The sequence below is a fragment of the Typopeltis vanoorti genome, chromosome 18 (genome assembly GCF_054136105.1).
Source record: "Typopeltis vanoorti isolate ZY-2024b chromosome 18, IOZ_Tvanoo_1.0, whole genome shotgun sequence".
Classification (NCBI taxonomy): Eukaryota; Metazoa; Arthropoda; class Arachnida; order Uropygi; family Thelyphonidae; genus Typopeltis; species Typopeltis vanoorti.
The window spans coordinates 46,351,711-46,371,626 of NC_143566.1; the positions used below are offsets into that span (position 1 = coordinate 46,351,711).

A 19,916-nucleotide genomic window follows, 5' to 3' on the forward strand; every position below is an offset into this window, starting at 1 on the left:
AGAGGCTATTTATGAGAATTATTCTTTCTAATTTGGTGAATAGGAATTTGAAGTTCAATGGTCACATAGCAAAAGCTGCAAATACAACTCAGAGGATAATTGCGATGTTGAAGCAAACCTTGACATGAAAGGATAAGGAAGTCATTTTGCCTCTTTATAAGGCTTTGATAAGACCACACCTGGATTATTGTGTGCAGATTTGGTCTACCAGGTTCCAATGGGATAAAGAACCTGTGGAAAGGGTTCAAAGAAAAGTTACAAAGATTATTATCTGGATTATGAAATTTAGATTATGAGGACAGATTGCGAGTATGTGGATTGCAGATTCTGGTTAACAGGAGAAAGAGGGATGATATGATAGAGGTGTATACATTTTTGAATGGGTGTTATATGATATTGTCTGACGAAATTTTTTGTTATATGGAAGATAGGAAGAGAACACGGGGGCATCCATGGAAGTTAAGTTTGTTCACATTCAAGAAAGGGATAAGAGCTAAGGTTTTTCTCAGAGTGCAGTGCATGAGTGGAATAGTTTGCCTTTAGGGGTAGTGAGTGCATCTTGTGTGAATGAATTTAAGGAAAGGTATGACAGCTGGTTTTATGTGATTTATAGCCTCACTCGATGAGACTGTGTCTTCTTGGAGTTCTCAGATAATAATAATGATAATAATAATAATAATAAATTTTCCACTCATTAGGAATTTCTTAAGAATTTAATATTTGGCTGAATAACTGCACTAAATAACGCTTTGCTGGGGCGTCGCCCGGTTAAACAAGGTCCCCTGTTGTTTTTGCCAGGGAACCAGGGTGAACAGCGAAAAGTCAGCTACTGGAACAAATCTAAAAACAAACCCCAACTCAACATCACCAGAGTTAAAGATCGGTACTATCAACGTAAGAAGCCTGAATGGCAAAGAAATGGAGCTAGCTGAGGAATTAGATAAGTACCAGATCGACATAATAGGGGTGACTGAAACAAAAAAGACCAAAACTGGTAAGATCTTTCTGAGCAATAAATACAAAATGTTATATTCAGGCAACGACAATCAAGGAAAAGGAGTAGCCATAGTATTCAACACAAAATACAAGGCTAATCTTCTTGAATGGCGGTCAGTCTCGAGTAGAGTAATATGAGAATGGGGAACTGGACAGTGAGACTTATTTGTGATTATGGTCCCACAGAAGGTTCTACTAAGGTAGAAGTGGAGGAATTTTTTGAGGCTTTAGAAAATGCAACTGACACAATGAAAAAGGAAAAGTTGGTCCTTGTTGGGGATCTAAATAGCAGAGTAGGAAATGATTGTGAGACATACAAAAATATTTTGGGAAAATTTGGAGAAAAGAGCAAAGCTAATAATAATGGCAAATATCTGTTGGATTTCTGCTCAGGACATGGACTGGTTATTACTAACACCATGTTCCAACATAAAAATGTGCACAAATTCACATGGAGAGAAGAGGCAAGGAATAAGAAAAGTCTCATTGACTATGTTATTGTTGACAGTGATGTTTTCTCCCTGGTGCAGGACACCAGAGTGTACAGAGGATTTGAAATTGGAAGTGATCACTATTTAGTCTTGAGCAGGATAAAATTGAATTTCATATTGAAAAGAATAACATGTAAGAAAGTTTTAAAGCGAATAAAAGTTGAGCAGCTCTCAGATGTGAACTGTAGACTAAAATACAGAAAGATTATTGAAAAAAAAAATGAAAGAGTTTGAGAACATGAATCAAACTTTGGAGATTCAGTGGCAAACACTGAAGAAAACGTTGATTGATTCTGCCAGAGAGGCATATGGTGAGGTTGTCTGCAAGGATAAAAAAATCAGAACTCCCTGGTGAACACAGGAAGTTAAAGAGGCAGTGAAGGAAAAGAAGAAAGCATATCAAAATTTCCTGTCAAATAAGTCAGCTTGTGCTCTTAGAGAATATAGAGGCAAATGCAAGAATGCTAAACACTGTGTAAAACTAGTTAAACAAAAGTCATGGGACGACTTTGGCAAGAATATAGAAAATAAATATCAAGAAGGTGGCAAAATATTCTGAAGGTTGTTGAAGAAGATTAGGAATGGAGGAAACAGTGCTGTAAAAGGAGTCAGAGATGATAAAGGTGACATGAAAACAGAAGAAAAAAATATCCTTGAAGTATGAAGTAATTACTTTGAAAAACTGATAAATGAAACAAACAGTGAAGACAGCACAGTGGTAAAAAACACTGACCAGGCATGCAGTTAGGAATACATATCCATACTTGAAGTAGAAAAAGCCATCAAAGGCTTGAAATGTGGAGAGGCAGCAGGAGTAGATGATATTCGACCAGAAATGCTGAAGTATGGTGGTATAAAAATCTTACAGTGGCTGCACTGCATAGTTCAGAAAGCCTGGACAAAGGGACGAATTCCCGATAATTGGAGTAGAGCTCTCATAGTACCCATGTATAAAAAGGGAAATAAAACTGCATGTGAGAATTACAGAGGTATTTCCCTACAGAGTGTTCCTGGCAAGATCTATGCAAGTATACTTGAGAAACGGTTGAGAAGAATTGTGGAAGAAAAGCTGGGTGAAGGACAAGCTGGATTCAGGCCAAATAGAATCTGTCAGGATCAGATCTTCACGACAAATAGTCGAGAAAGCATGGGAATATAACAAAGATCTGTATTTAAGTTTTGTCGATTTGGAAAAGGCATATGACAAGGTGCCAAGAGAGAACCTATTCAATACGCTGCAGTTATATGGTGTCAATGGGGCATTATATCAAGCAATATTTAGTCTTTATTTGAGTTGTAAATCAGCAGTTAGAATTGAAGGAAGTACAGGAAGATGGTTTAATATTAAATCTGGTGTGAGACAAGGATGTACGTTATTCCCTCTGTTATTCATTATCTATATGGATTACATTATGAAGGAAAGTGGTATTAAACATGATATCAAAATTGGAGATGTTAATGTCAGCTCTTTGCTTTATGCGGATGATGTTATACTTCTAAATAAATCCGCTACAAGTCTGCAAGATTCTCTGACTAAATTGAATAGCTGTTGTAATAGATATGGTATGAAGGTCAGCAATAAAAAGACAAAGACAATGAAAATAGGCAGAATCATTGAAAATGTCAACTGTGTTGTGAAAGGAGAACCTGTTGAACAAGTGAAACATTTCAGCTACTTAGGCACGATTTTTACTGAAGATGGTAAATTAAATATAGAAATAGACAACAGAATCAGCAAAGCTGGTATGGTGGGAAGTCGATTGAATAAATTCATATGGAATAAGAGAGAAATTAATCAGAACACTAAATTAGCTGTATACAAGACAGTGTTCAAACCAGTTTTAACTTATGGATCTGAGAGCTGGGTCAGAAGTAAAACACTTGACCAAAGACTAGAGACCGCAGATATAAGAGTCCTGAGAAAGATTAGAGGCGTGAACAGATGGCATCAATGGCAATATCATATTAAAAACGAGGATATTAGGAAAGAACTTGACATTGTCAGCATCCAGGAATGCGTTAACAGAGCTAATCTCAGGTGGTATGGTCACTTAAATAGAATGGGAGAGAAAAGATTAGCAAAACAAGTGTTCTCTGCCAGGTTGGCAGGAAAATGACCCAGAGGAAGACCAAGATATAGGTGGATTGATACGGTACAAAGTGCCTTAGACGATAGAAATATAAGATCTGATAATGTTGGAGTCTTGACAATTAACAGACTGATTTGGAGGAAAATTGTAGATAGGAAGTTAGTAATGATGTAATTTTTTCATGTAGTACTATCATATCCTGTACACCCCTTTAGGGTACATGGCAAGAATTTGATGATGATGATGATATTTTTTTTTGGGTGTCCTCACTTTTATCGAAGTTTTTTTCATAATATTTTGTGTTAACTTTTGCAAAAATATTTTTAAAATAGTCCATCCAGATTTAAGAAATATTTTAAACTTTAGTCAGATTGCGTCTTTTATCTTTCATTTTTAGTTGTATAGGTTTGTGTGTTTTTGAAAGTTCTTTACAAAAGTCCTAATATGGTTGCCACCAGATTTTTCTGGATATTTTCAATGATATTTTTGATAGAATACTACAGAATATGGCATGTGTTGAAATTAAGGTTGATAGGAATGAATATGACATTGATTTCTTGCATGCAACAATGGTTGGCTTACTGATAAATATTGTAGTCAATTTTGTGATGCCTTTGTATTGTTTTTCCATATAGGTCAGTCTTGTTTTTTTGCATTGGTTTTTTTCTAGGATGAAGTTGAAAAAACAAATATATAATCATGAACAAAAGAATAATAAAATTATGGAAAATATTAGATTTTGGAACGAATTTTTATGAGCCATGATATATTTTATAACAACTTATTAATATCTTTTACTGTATTTTTTGATGTAGTAATCAGCTTTACAAAATATTGAAATGTGAATTAATATTTCAGGATTATCATGTATTTGCAAGCCACGTCACAGATTGGTGAAGAAAGAAAGCTTTTATATTAAGTGTGAACCATGTGCTGCTAATCAGGTAATTGCTGCCATATCCTCAAAATAGTTAAAATTTCTGTATTATACTTAGCAAAAAATAATATGCATATACATACATTAAACACATGGTATGCAGCCTACATCTTAGCCTTGTTTCATCCACGAATAGTAAGATTTTCAGAAAACTAGCCTGTACAACAGATGATTTATCTAGTCACAGTCTGAAATCAGTACCTTTGCTGACTGACTAAATTCACTGGTTTTAAAATTTCTTTCCAAATTTATTTTTTTATATGAGAGTAGATGTATCACACATCATTTTTAACTGAGAGACAGTAACCTTTTATCTGTTGCTTTTGGTTTCCAACTAAACCACTTGTCTAATATCATTGAATAACAAATTTTAAAAAAAGAACAGATTCAGTTTGAATACATGTTGAAAAGAATATCTACTGTTTTATTCCTCTGTAAACAGCAAACTGAAACAGTTCTTAATTTCTTTTCCACTTCATATCGTGATTTCTACTTGAAGGCCAGGATAGTTTATTTTTTTATGAGTGTTTTTTCATATACAATCATGCTACAATCTGTTTCATGCAAATTATTGTCTTTTCAAAAGGAGTTGGTGATTAAAGTCTGGATTTTTATCAGCTTTATATGTATTTTTCCTATGCTGAAGTAAATGGAATTGTTGTGGAGCAACTCTGAAAATTAATTCATATCTTCTTCACTACATCTGCTTTTTGAAGGTTAGTATAAGCCACGATCAAAGCCTCCATAGCTCAGTCGGTATAGACAAAACCCTTTGGTTGGAAAGACCTGGGTTCAATTCCCATCTGTGACCTGAAGAACTTTATTTGGTCTCATTTGACAATAGATGAATTAGTTGGTCTCATATGGAAGTAGAGGTTTTTTTGTACCCGAGAACAGGCAAACCAGCCCCTTGAACACACATGGATTACAGTCAGGAATACTTAATACCCAGCCATAGGTCTGATTCATCAGCTATATACCGGTCACAAGCCTGGATAAAACGGGGGGGGGGGGTTGATGGTGCCATACATCCCTTTAAAAGGGGGCTCTCAGCCGCTGTGTTATAATGCACTAAATAAATAATACAATCAGTGCCACATTATCTACAATATACTGAAATAGGTGGTCATTTATTGACACTGCATAGACATCATTCATGTAAATATTAAATAGCTTAGGAAACAAAAGGCTTCCTTTTTGGCAAGCCACATCATCTTTCTGCTAGTGTGTTGAGTTCCCTGTCTTCTCTTTTGTATTCATTTCTTTTTGCATTGAGAAATAGTTTATTTTCTTGGTCACATCCATGAAGTCAGACTCATCACAAAAGGCCTATACTAACCTATTATTCACATAATACTTATCATACCTTTCCATGAACTCATTCACTGAGGAAGCACTCACAACTGGTCTCTTCTTGGAATTACCCTGACACAGGCCTCTCCTGGCATAAACACATCACAACCATTGCATCCTCAGCTTCCAAAAAACTAGGATTTCTCTTTCGCTCAAGATGTTACTTCACCTCTAAACAGCTGTTAACCTTATACAAGTCACAAATTCATCCATCTATTGAATACTGCTCTCACATTTGGAGTGGGGGGGGCTCCTAAAAGCTCCCTCAAAATGTTTGACTCAATACAGAGGAGAGCAGTTAGGTTGCTAAATGACCCATCTCTTACCAACTCACTCTCCTCACTTTGACATAGACATTTGGTCTGCAATTTGTGTATTCTACAAATATTTCCATGGCAAATGTTCATCTGAAATAGCATCAATAATTCTCCCGCTCAGTACTAAGCCCATTGGAACACATACAGCTACTGCCCAACATCCTTTCACAGTACACCTTCAAACCCACATAAGTTTCTTTTCTTCCTCCTTCATCCTTGCTACTGCTGTACTGTGGAACATTCTTCCCTCTGATGTATTTCCCAAGCAATACAATATAATACAAATATACAATACAAATGTAAACAAGTTTCTCCTTTCCCAACTCACTACCCATATACAGTACTAATGTACTATAGGTTGATCAACCAACCTCTCGTGTATGGGCCCAACATAAAAAAAAAAACTAGTTTTGGCAACACATTCAGTACTCTAAGCAAAAAATATCATAACATCCTTGCTAACCACACGCTTGCACAGTTTGCAGGTGTGTTTTCTCTTGTTCTTTTCTTTCCTGCCTTATATTGAAAAAAGGTTCATGGTGTAAATCCTGTAAAATTCCCTTAATAACCTATGTTGCTAGCTTCATGAGTATGAGCAGATGAATGGGGATAACATATAAAATATAAAAGTTGCTGTGGGTAGATGAATGGGGATTAAAGATAACGTTGTTGTGAGCAGATGAATGAAGGTATCAGCAGGACAGTGCTGACATTCCCTCATTTATTTGCCCATGGTACCAATGGCACTAAAAATGTTGTTTTGGGGTGAGCTTAATAAGTGTGGGCAGATGAATGGGGATAACATATAAAATATAAAAGTTGCTGTGCACAGATAAATGGGGGTGCCAGCAGGACGACGCTAACATACCCATTCATTTGCTCACAGCAAATCGGAAACTGATACCTTTATTTGTTTAATAAAAATTAAAACTTTGTTCAGTGATGATACACTTTCAATCTTTTGCTTCTAACTTAATTATGTTTCCATATGTATTTGTAAATGTTGTATGTAAATATAATATATATATGTATATGTTGTAAATGTTGGTAATCCCCACATACATTTAAAAATTACATAACTTAGTGGTCCGTAGAATTGTTTTAAGCATTTTACTGGTCCTTGGGCTTAGAAAGGTTGAGAAACGCTGATCTAGAAAATTAAAGTCAATCAACATCCTAGAAAATGTTCATAAACAGTGAGGTGAGATGAGATGTGACATAGGACCTCGTTTGCTGGAGTCACTGACATCTTTCATTTTTTGTATCTTTCCAAAAACAGAAAAAAAAAAAGAAAAAAAAATCCAGAATACTATTAATATCTATTTTACTTTTTTTTTCCCCCTCACAGAAAGATATTGTACAGAAATTTTTATCGCACAATAATTACTTGATTTTTTCTGAAAGAAATCAAGCCATAAAAATCCTTCTGCAATACCAACCTATCTCTGGAAAATGTAAATGGTATCTTTTGAAAATAACTCATGGCTCTATTATTACTTTGACTAATAAAATAGGATTTATATTCCCCATATCTAGTCCATTTTTAAATAACATTTGAAGAAGCTTAAAACAAAGTACAAGTAGCAAATCACTTGAAAGATGATGGCTGAGTAAGATGACCACACACATCTGTAACAAGTTCAAGTCTAATAAGTTCTATTCTTGTCCATAATTCTGGACTTTTCCCCTTCTATGTGATCAATAATCATACTGATCATGCTAATGACATTTCTGGGATATGACACCTCATATCCTAGAAACACATCTTTTTGAATACATGCTATGTTAATATCAGTCAGCTGTCTTTTCAATAGAAAATATTCACTGTTGCAAACAGTGAATATTTTGAACCAGTAGCATTTATTTTAACCCTCAAAGAAAAGGTCATAAGACCAATAACACAACAGCAACATGCAGCTAGTAATTAGAAAGAAAGAAAAAATCTGTTATGTGTTTCTTGAAGAACTTTTTTCCAGTTTCCAAAGAAAATACGTAGATGCAATGAAAGAAGAGGATAAGAAATTTGTACGATAAGCAGGTGCTCATGTTCCTAGATGTTTAGAGCAAAGTAAAAGAATAGTGGTGCCCTATTTTGTGAAACAGTATTCATGAATATACTGATAAAAAAAGACAATGCAGAAACAAGTATCTATGAGAAAGCCAATGGAGTTTGTGAGAGAGAAATATTAAGTGGATTTCCCTCTTCTAGACAGCATTAGGTTCTTTTAAGTCTTTTATTATGCTATTTCTGAATGTGATAACAGCATCCCACTGCTTGGTGGATTTGGGATTTATAAAGTGTCAGGAGCTGTGTGCATACAAGAAGCAATGCTTTGAATGAAGGAGGACACCAAAGTTTTGGAGGCAGAGGAAATTATGGATATGGTGTGTGTGAGTCTATTCTAGCACACATGCATATCACATCCATAATCTCCTCTGCCTCCAAAAACTTGGTATTCTCCTTAATTTAAAACACTCAAAAGAAAAAGCTGATCTTGACTGAATATCACAATATTATTGAGAGAGTGAAATAAGATCTTTATTCTTAAGAGAATAAAGATCTTATGATTTACTCTTCATGAGAGGTTGTAAAATTTCTCACGAAAAATTAAATTTATTATTTTTTTTTTTAGTTCGATTTTACAGAGGTTTCCACATATATAAAATATGAATTTATGTAGTAATATGTAGTAATTGTATGAATGTTAAATTTTACTGTAAAAATGCACAAAAATAAGCTTTATTAAGTTGTATGTAAAACCAAGGAAAGAGGATTAATGGAGATTATAACAATGACTGTGCATAAACGTTTATGCACAATTTAAAAATGAGAGTTGGTAACCTGTTTATCGTGGATAGGCTAATAACAAAGGTCATACACTAGCAGTGGGAACATAAAGAAGATTATAAGGGATTAAAGGAGATTAAGGGATGACCAAAAAGCAAAGAATAGGAAGGAGACCATAAAATAGTAATGTATGAAAGCTGCTATTTTGCAATATAATATTATCTTACAGTTTTTAATGATGGTTGATTTTTTTATTAAAAAAATGAAAAGAAAAGTTTAGGCTTTATTATATATGTGTAAACCTTTCACTAAATGTATAATGCTCTATTTATTTTAATTAGTAATTTCTTCAACAATGTTTTGTATAAATGAAATATTTGTGTAGCTAACAAATATATATCACAAAAGAAATCTTTTATGATATTGGTATGAAACTTGTAAAAAGATCTCTCCTCATATTTAGTTTTATTTCTGTAACTTGAAAAAACATTTAAGAAAATATTGAACTTTCTAAATTTTCATGACATTAAAGAACTGTAGCCTTCCTTACACATTGAGAATGATTTTTTTTCTCACAAAAGAAATCTTTTATGATATTGGTATGAAACTTGTAAAAAGATCTCTCCTCATATTTAGTTTTATTTTCTGTAACTTGAAAAAACATTTAAGAAAATATTGAACTTTCTAAATTTTCATGACATTAAAGAACTGTAGCCTTCCTTACATAATGAGAATGATTTTTTTCTCAGTTTCCACCACTATGTTGTTACGTGGCACCAGGTAATAATGTGTTGCAAATTTATAATTCCAAATAGGAAGTAGGATATAGTGAGAGAGGAAAAATGAATATTTGTTGAGTATAACAGAATACATTCTGGAAGTTGGCAGTTTTAATGGGGAGAAATATAGTGTGAATGGGAACTTTTTTTTGCTCTTTAAGTCAAGAAGGTAGAAAAGAACATTAAGATAGAAACACACACAGTTCTTCCAAATTAATAGATGAAATTTCTTTGAAAGGAAGCTAAGCTGAAGTCTGAATAAAACTGTTATGAAGGATTATATAGTTTTTCTGAAATAATAGGTGCTTCAGGTACTTTTTATCTAGATATATTAAGCAGGAAACTTGTTCTAATTAAATGTTTCGAACACGGAAGAGATGAACTTTTTTGTGCTCACGGATAAGGTAAAAGTTTCCAGAAGAAAAAGGGAACTTCAAAATTATCTTTGTGTTCCAAGGAAACAGAAAAAGAACTGATATGTCAAAGATGACATAACAGAATAAATATGTTCTTACTCAAGAAATAGTTTGCACAAATTATTTTTTTGTTTTCAATGAAAAACAAGTATGAGTTATTTAATTAATATCAATGATCACTGTTGAGAGAGAGAAAAAAAAGTGTTTATTAAATTTTGAGTTAACTGCTTTTTGTATGTTTGTTCTCTTCAAATCCTATATCTTGAAGAGAAGAAATAGGAAGAAATCTTTTGTGATATATAGCCATAGGCACTCCCCCTCTAGCCAATTATTATATAGAGCATTTTGAAAAATATGCTCTTGATACTGCTATTCTCAAACCTTCTATCTGCCTAAAATACATTGATGATGTGTTCTCTATTTGGCAACATAACTCAGACACATTAGACTCCTTCCTCTTCCATCTCAACAGACAGTAACACAGAATCCAGTTCACTAAAGAAAGGGAAAATAAAAATAGCCTGCTTTTTCTAGATATTCTAATCACTCATCTTCCTAATGGCGCCTTTTCTTTCTCAGTTTAAGAAAACCCACCCACACAGTTAAATATACACAAACTTTCCCATCATCTCCAACTCGCAACAATATGGTTCAACCAAATCCTCCGATCTCTGTTCTACAGAGATCGGAGGATTTGGTTTTCTGTTGAACTTACAGCCAAACTCTCCTTTATTCACCAGACTTTTCTGTCCAAAAAGATCAACAAATTAATTATTCCTCTCAGCATGCTGACAGTAGTAATGCTATCATTGTTCCTTATATTTGAGGCACCACAGAAAAAATAGCCAGAACTCTTTAAAAAAAAAAAAAAAAAAAAGTACAAAATTATCTGAAGTTGGCCGTTCACATCTGCTCTGCCAAGGATTATCTACCTCCTCTCTCTCTCTATCCTAGGGGTGTTTACCAAGTTCCTTGTTCCTGCAACTTATCATATTATGGTCAAATTGGGAGATCTGGTAATTAGGTTTTGTTGGTTTTTAAAAACATGTTTTTTTGGATACATTTTTAAAATTAAAAAAAAAAAAACGATTTTTAAATCTAAAAAAAAAAAGCCGCTTTAGATACTAGAATTAATATGTAAAAATTAATTAATTATTTAATTAAAAACATTAACATTTTAACTTGAAAACGATGTATATGTTACAAGTGAGGTATCGGAAGATGACGTAGAGTGTGAAGATGACTATTATTATTATTTGACACCTCCAGGGAGTCCAAGGACTCATCGAAGTAGGGCACCTGCTCTACAACTCTGTCTCCACCACTCAATCCACCAACGCCATCTACCGCCGACCACCATTAATTTTTCCATAGACAATCACAAACATCCATGCCCAAGGCAGGATTCGAACCTGCAGCCTTTTGGTTGGAGAGCGGATATGCTAACCACTTGGCCAGCCAGGACTGCAATTTTCTTGATCTAAATAACTATTGTGGATTCGCTATGTTGTCTGACAATTACAAACAATAAATTTTTCAAATTAGAAAAATTTACAAATTTTTTAGAATATCTCCCATAAGAGATAGCACCCTCCAAAATTACATAAAACAAGAAAAAGGAAAGGAATTAAGTTGGATTCTTGACTGCCAGACAAGATGGAATAGTTTAGAGGCCATGATTGAAAGATATATAACATTAAAAGAATGTGTTGTTTTAGCTTTGAACGATATTGGTGCTTCTCATATGTGGAATGAAGCTCAATATCCTAAAATCATGGAGCTTCTTAAAGTGTTTGGACCAGTACGTCTAGCAGCAGATGCCAATTTATTAACAAGTGAAGGCATATTTGAATTTCTGTTACATGAACTAAAAAAATTTAAAGACTGAAATTAGTCCCAAATTATTAAATGCTTCAGAAGTACAAATTCAAGAAAGAAGACAAGTTGGATTGTTAACCCTTTTGCAATATTTGCAAAATTCACAAAACATTTCAACAAAGAAATCTAGTGTATTTCCACTAGCTTCAAAACTCGATATATTAAGTTATCTGGAAAAATATTGTCTAGAATCTATCCATATTCTTGTATGGAAACAGATTCCGATGATGAATATATCAGAGAAACTATTAATCAGTTTTTTTTTTTTTTAAATCTGAAAATAAACCCCAACTCAACATCACCAGAGTTAAAGATCGGTACTATCAATGTAAGAAGCCTGAATGGCAAAGAAATGGAGCTAGCTGAGGAATTAGATAAGTACCAGATCGAAATAATAGGGGTGACTGAAACAGAAAAGACCAAAACTGGTGAGATCTTTCTGAGCAATAAATACAAAATGTTATATTCAAGCAATGACAATCAAGGAAAAGAAGGAGTAGCCATAGTATTCAACACAAAATACGAGGCTAATCTTCTTGAATGGCAGTCAGTCTCAAGTAGAGTGATGTGGGCAAATATGAGAATGGGGAACTGGATAATGAGACTTATTTGTGCCTATGGTCCCACAGAAGGTTCTACTAAGGTAGAAGTGGAGGAATTTTTTGAGGCTTTAGAAAAAGCAACTGACACAATGAAAAATGAAAACTTGGTCCTTGTTGGGGATCTAAATAGCAGAGTAGGAAATGATTGTGAGACATACAAAAATATTTTGGGAAAATTTGGAGAAAAGAGCAAAGCTAATAATAATGACAAATATCTGTTGGATTTCTGCTCAGGACATGGACTGGTTATTACTAACACCATGTTCCAACATAAAAATATGCACAAATTCACATGGAGAGAAGAGGCAAGGAATAAGAAAAGTCTCATTAACTATGTTATTGTTGACAGTGATGTTTTCTCCCTGGTGCAGGACACCAGAGTGTACAGAGGATTTGAAATTGGAAGTGATCACTATTTAGTCTTGAGCAGGATAAAATTGAATTTCATATTGAAAAGAATAACATGTAAGAAAGTTTTAAAGCGAATAAAAGTTGAGCAGCTCTCAGATGTGAACTGTAGACTAAAATACAGAAAGATTATTGAAAAAAAAAATGAAAGAGTTTGAGAACATGAATCAAACCTTGGAGATTCAGTGGCAAACACTGAAGAAAACGTTGATTGATTCTGCCAGAGAGGCATATGGTGAGGTTGTCTGCAAGGATAAAAAAATCAGAACTCCCTGGTGAACACAGGAAGTTAAAGAGGCAGTGAAGGAAAAGAAGAAAGCATATCAAAAGTTCCTGTCAAATAAGTCAGCTTTTGCTCTTAGAGAATATAGAGACAAATGCAAGAATGCTAAGCACTGTGTAAAACTAGCTAAACAAAAGTCATGAGAGGACTTTGACAAGAATATAGAAAATAAATATCAAGAAGGTGGCAAAATATTCTGGAGGTTGTTGAAGAAGCTTAAGAATGGAGGAAAGAGTGCTATAAAAGGAATTAGAGATGATAAAGGTGATATGAAAACGGGAGAAAAAGATATCCTTGAAGTAGGGAGTAATTACTTTGAAAAACTGTTAAATGAAGCAAGCAGTGATGACAGCACAGTGGTAAAAAACACTGACCAGGTATGCAGTCAGGAATACATATCCATACTTGAAGTAGAAAAAGCCATCAAAGGCTTGAAATGTGGAGAGGCAGCAGGAGTAGATGATATTCGACCAGAAATGCTGAAGTATGGTGGTATAAGAGTCTTACAGTGGCTGCACTGCATAGTTCAGAAAGCCTGGACAGAGGGACGAATTCCCGATAATTGGAGTAGAGCTCTCATAGTACCCATATATAAAAAGGTAAATAAAACTGCATGTGAGAATTACAGAGGTATTTCTCTACTGAGTGTTCCTGGCAAGATCTATGCAAGTATACTTGAGAAACGGTTGAGAAGAATTGTGGAAGAAAAGATTAGTAAAGAACAAGCTGGATTCAGGCCAAATAGAGGCTGTCAGGATCAGATCTTCATTTACGACAAATAGTCGAGAAAGCATGGGAATATAACAAAGATCTGTATTTAAGTTTTGTCGATCTGGAAAAGGCATATGACTAGGTGCCAAGAGAGAAGCTATTCAATACGCTGCAGTTATATGGTGTCAATGGGGCATTATATCAAGCAATATTTAGTCTTCATTTGAGTTGTAAGTCAGCAGTTAGAATTGAAGGAAGTACAAGAAGATGTTTTAATGTTTAATCTGGTGTGAGACAAGGATGTACATTATCCCCTCTGTTATTCATTATCTATATGGATCACATTATGAAGGAAAGTGGTATTAAACATGATATCAAAATTGGAGATGTTAATGTCAGCTCTTTGCTTTATGCGGATGATGTTATACTTCTAAATAAATCCGCTACAAGTCTGCAAGATTTTCTGACTAAATTGAATAGCTGTTGTAATAGATATGGTATGAAGGTCAGCAATAAAAAGATAAAGACAATGAAAATAGGCAGAATCATTGAAAATGTCAACTGTGTTGTGAATGGAGAACCTGTGGAACAAGTAAAACATTTCAGCTATTTAGGCACGATTTTTAGTGAAGATGGTAAATTAAATATAAAAATAGACAACAGAATCAGCAAAGCTGGTATGGTGGGAAGTCAATTGAATAAATTCATATGGAATTACAGAGAAATTAGTCGGAATACTAAATTAGCTGTATACAAGACAGTGTTCAAACCACTTTTAACTTATGGATCTGAGAGCTGAGTCAAAAGTAAAACACTTGACCAAAGACTAGAGACCACAGATATCAGAGTCCTGAGAAAGATTATAGGCGTGAACAGATGGCATCAATGGCAGTATCATATTAAAAACGAGGATATTAGGAAAGAACTTGACATTGTCAGAATCCAGGAATGCGTTAGCAGAGCTAATCTCAGGTGGTATGGTCACTTAAACAGAATGGGCGAGGAAAGATTAGCAAAACAAGTGTTCTTTGCCAGGTTGGCAGCAAAACAAACCAGAGGAAGACCAAGATATAGGTGGATTGATACGGTACAAAGTACTTTAGACGATAGAAATATAAGATCTGATAATGTTGGAGTGTTGACAAGTAACAGACTGATTTGGAAAAAAATTGTTGATAGGAAATTAATAATGATGTAATTTTTTTCATGTAGTACTATCATATCCTGTACACCCCTTGAGGGTATACATACAGGAATTTGATGATGATGATGCTCTAAAAGAAACCATGGAAAAATCAATTCATAGGTTTCTTGAGGAAACTAAAGAAATAATATCAAATCCGAAGCCACTGAAGGCTGAATTTTCAGTATTTGAGGCAACCACTAAAAGAACAAAGAATTCAGATTTATTATTTGATTCCCTGAAAACGATAAAACCAAGTTCAGTAGCCAGTGAGAGAGTATTTTCTATTTCATGCAATTTTGTATTAGAATAAGAACAAGATTAAATAATAGTTCAGTGGACATTTTATGTTTTTTGAAATCATATTTCCTGATGAAAAATATTAAATGAAATAAAAATTTATAATTCATATTTTGTATGAATTATAAATGGATTTTAGTTATTTTAGTTTTTTTTTTATTTGATTTTGTATGGAATTTTATTTTATTATATTTTTGTAGTTCCATAAATATTAAATAAACTGAAAAATTGCACGAATTTGTACAGATTTTAGTTTTTTTTTTTATTTGGTTTTTGTATAGAGTATATTTTATTTTGTAATATTTTTGTAGTTCCATAAATTTTGAAACACTTAAATCTAGATATCAAAGAAAACATAAAAGTAAACACTGAATTGAAATAAATTACTACACAGAATTGTGGACAGACAAATATTTTAAAAAAGACAATTGGCAAACAATTTACGAAAATGAAAAGGAAATAACTAAAGAAGAATTAGAAATCAGCCTGAAAGAAACAAGAAACGGAAAATCACCTGGAGAAGATAAACTAGGTTCAGAACTATATAAATATGCAGGAACAAGATTCAAAGAAAGACTCTTATTATTTTTAAATAAAATTTATTCAACTGGTATCTCCCCAATAGAATGGAAAACAGCATTTGTGATTCCTATCTTTAAAAAAGGTAATAGAGATGACCCTAAAAACTATAGAAGTATCAGTATACTAAATTCCTGTTACAAAATATATAGCAGAATCTTAAATAGCAAACTAATGAAATATTCCGAAAACTTTATTTTAGAAGTACAGAATGGATTTAGAAAAAGACGATCATGTATAGACCTGGCCTTTTGCCTAAAATTAATAATAGAGAAAAGAAGAGAATACAATTTAGAAACACATATTGCATTTATTGACTTTGGAAAAGCATTTGACAAAGTTAAAAGAAACATATTATTTAACATATTAAAAGAAAGACAAATACCAAATAATATCCTAAAAGTTATCACAAGTATATATGAAAATAATCAAATACAAATAAGATTAAATCACGAGCTATCATATACGAGAGATAAACCAAGGGGTCCGATAGGGATGTCCCCTCTCAGCAACTCTTTTTAATATCTACTTAAATGAAATAATAATAAAATGGAATAAAAATTTACATCAAGGAATTAAACTTTCTTCTACAGTAAACTTAAACACTCTCCTCTTTGCCGACGACCAAATAATAATTACAAATTCTGAAGATAAACTACAGAAAGCTATTTTAGATCTAAATGAGATATCCAAAGATTATGGTATGATAATATCAACAGAAAAATCAAAAACTATGGCCTTTAATGGACAAGATCCAGCAAGAACTAAAATAGTAATAGATAACAAGATCTTAGAACAGGTGAATTCATTTAATTACCTGGGATGTACGACCACATATGAAAATGAAAAAGATATAAACGTAAAAATTGCTAAATATTTAAAAATAACAGGTGTAATTAACTCTATATTTAAACCAAACCTAGTTCAAAAACAAACCAGACTAAAAGTATATAATACATTAGCCCTACCAATCTTAATGTATGGAAGTGAAATCTGAACAATAAAACACATATCAAACAAAGATTGACAACAGCAGAAATGAAGTTTATGAGAAAAACTGCAAAGTATACCCTATTTGATCACAAAAGAAACGAAGAAATTATGAAAGAATTAAACCAAGAACCAGTAATAGAAAAAATTAAAAAAATGTAAACATAAATGGATGGAACACGTCCAAAGAATGAAAACAGAAAGATTACCAAAACAAGCCTTAAAGTACAAGCCATTGGGAAAAAGAAAACTAGGGCGTCCTCTTAAACGATTCAACGATGACTTCTAAGGCTGGAACAGGCTTAGAAGTCATCGTTGGCTCATGCTAGGCTTAAATCCTTGATATACATGATGATGATGTTGATAAATATTAAGTAAACTGAAAAATTTTAAAATAAGTATAAATAATTTTTACTGTTTTAATTATATTTTGCTTTTTTTTCAAATTTCTAAAAATTTGAAAACCGTTTTCTTCAAAAGTCGATTTTTGTATAAACCCTACTGGTAACATCCACCTAGAAGAACATAAAAAATACCTCTATTGCTATAAGTATTGTCAGTCAGGGCTTGATGACCATGCCTTGGATACCTTGCACAGAATCAAATGGAAAAAAAAAAAAAAAAACTACTGTGCTTCACAAAAAAATACAAATTTCAAAGACTTTCTTTTAGAATCATCAGCAGATTTAAAAATTCAACCAAATGTTAATAAATATGTTGTATTAAACTGTTCAAGATCTGAGAAACTTTAATCCTTTTTGTATAATTTGTACATGTTTGTGCAGTCGGAATAATGTTAGTGACTGCGATGAAATATAGGAGTGATTAAATGTGTTGTTTAATTATTTATATTATTATTATTATTATTATAACAATGTCTCCATGGAGTCAAAAGACTCATCGCAGGAGACCACATTGACACACTAATCATTATTTACACAATACCTATCATACTGCTCCTTAAATTCATTCACCGATGAAGCATTCACAACCACCTCTGGCAATGCATTCCACTCCTTCACAACCGTCCAAGTAAAAAATCTAGTCCTAACACCTTTGTTAACCACACTCTTAAATAATCTCCAGGAATGGCCCCTCATTCTCTCCCTTCCTGAACTGGTCTTAAAAATGTCATCAGCATCAATCCTGTAAAATCCCTTTAATAATTTATATGCTTCTATCATATCTCCTCTGCTACGTCTATCAGCTAGTTTTTGGAGCTCACAGATCTTCAATCTATCCTGGTAGGGAACATCCCACAGACCCGCAACAATCTTTGTAACTCGCCTCTGAATCCTCTCCACCATTTCTTCATAACCAAGAAATCCAGGTGACCAGATCTGTGCACAATAGTCCAAATGCAGTCTTATTAATGCCTTATAAAGTGGAACAATAACTTCCTTATCCCTGCTTGTTAGTGTGTTCTTCAACAACCATGTAATTTGTTTTGTTTGATGTTTTGGCCATCTTTGCTTCTATGTGCTGTATTTATTCCAAAACATCACCTAGTAGACAGAAAAAACATAACAGGCATAGGAACATGGAATGTAAGACCTCTTCACCAGGAAGGAGCATTGGAAATACTACTGCATGAATTAGAAAACTACCAATGGGAAGTGACTGGACTCTGCAAAACCAGATAGACTGGAAAAGGAGAATTCCATGGACAGTACAAAATCTTAACTTCAGGCAGGGAGGACAACAAACACCAAGAAGGAGTAACACTTATATTATAACCAAATGCTCAAAACTCTCTATTATCTTGCAATCCTATCTCACCTAGGATAATTAAAGCAAGATTTAAAACACCAATCGGATCACTGACTATTATTCAAGTATACTCACCAACTTCCACATCATCAGAAGAAGACATTGAGGAGTTCTATATAAATTTGCAAAAACCAGTACAGCAGACAAGTCAACATCTCCTAAATGCAATGGGGGACTTAAACGCAAAAGTAGGCAAAGACTGGGATACCTGGCCAAGAATAATCAGAAAGTTTGGGTATGGAGAAAGCAATGAATGTGGTGAAAGACTACTAAACTTCTGCTCAAATAATAGACTAACAATAACCAACACTCTCTTTAAACAACCAAAACCCTAAAGAAAATGGACATGGATATCACCATACAGACAAACCAAGAATATGATAGACTATATTATTATAAACCAAAGATGGAAATCAAGTACCCTAAATTGCAGATTGTGGATCAGACCATAAACTAGTATTAGCAAACCTAAGAATAAAGTTAAAATCTGAAAGCACTTTTAGAATCAGAAGGAGACTTAATGTAAAAAAACTACAAGACAACAATATTCTAAGAAAATATCAACTAGAACTAGATAAAAACCTTAAGGAACTACCAAAACAGAATATAAACATCGAAGAACATTGGCGCAAATTAAAGGAATAATATTAAAATCGGCAGAAAATACAATAGGTTACACAGAAAGAGAAAGTAAAAAGGATTAGATCTCAAAGAAGTAAAAGGGTTAAGCGATCAAAGGAAAGGCATGAAACTAAAACAGAACTATAACAGAAATGAATATAATAGATTAACCAGAGAAATTAGAAAACTAGTTAAAAGAGACAAGAATAACTGGTTAGAAGAAAAATGCAAAATGGCAGAGAAGCTATCAAAAGAAAATAACCTTCGTGGATTATACAGAGTGTCCCAAAATTCACACAAGATTTAAATTTGGCGCCATTTGTGCGGTAAAGTGTTGCCAATGAGAAAAAAAAGACAGTATGACAGCTGACAGTTCAGGGTTATTAAAAATGGAGCACTACACGAAAGAACAACGCTTGAATGG

At 33.4% G+C, this 19,916-nt stretch overlaps 1 protein-coding gene across 1 annotated transcript in view; it reads left to right on the forward strand.

Moving 5' to 3' along the window:
• LOC150096630 (meckelin) overlaps window positions 1-19,916 on the forward strand; it is a 575,505-nt gene that overhangs the window by 24,718 nt on the left and 530,871 nt on the right. The window contains exon 2 of the mRNA XM_090408005.1: window positions 4,436-4,521. Coding sequence (XP_090264131.1) covers window positions 4,436-4,521 — 86 coding nt within the window. The remainder of the gene's footprint in view (window positions 1-4,435; window positions 4,522-19,916) is intronic.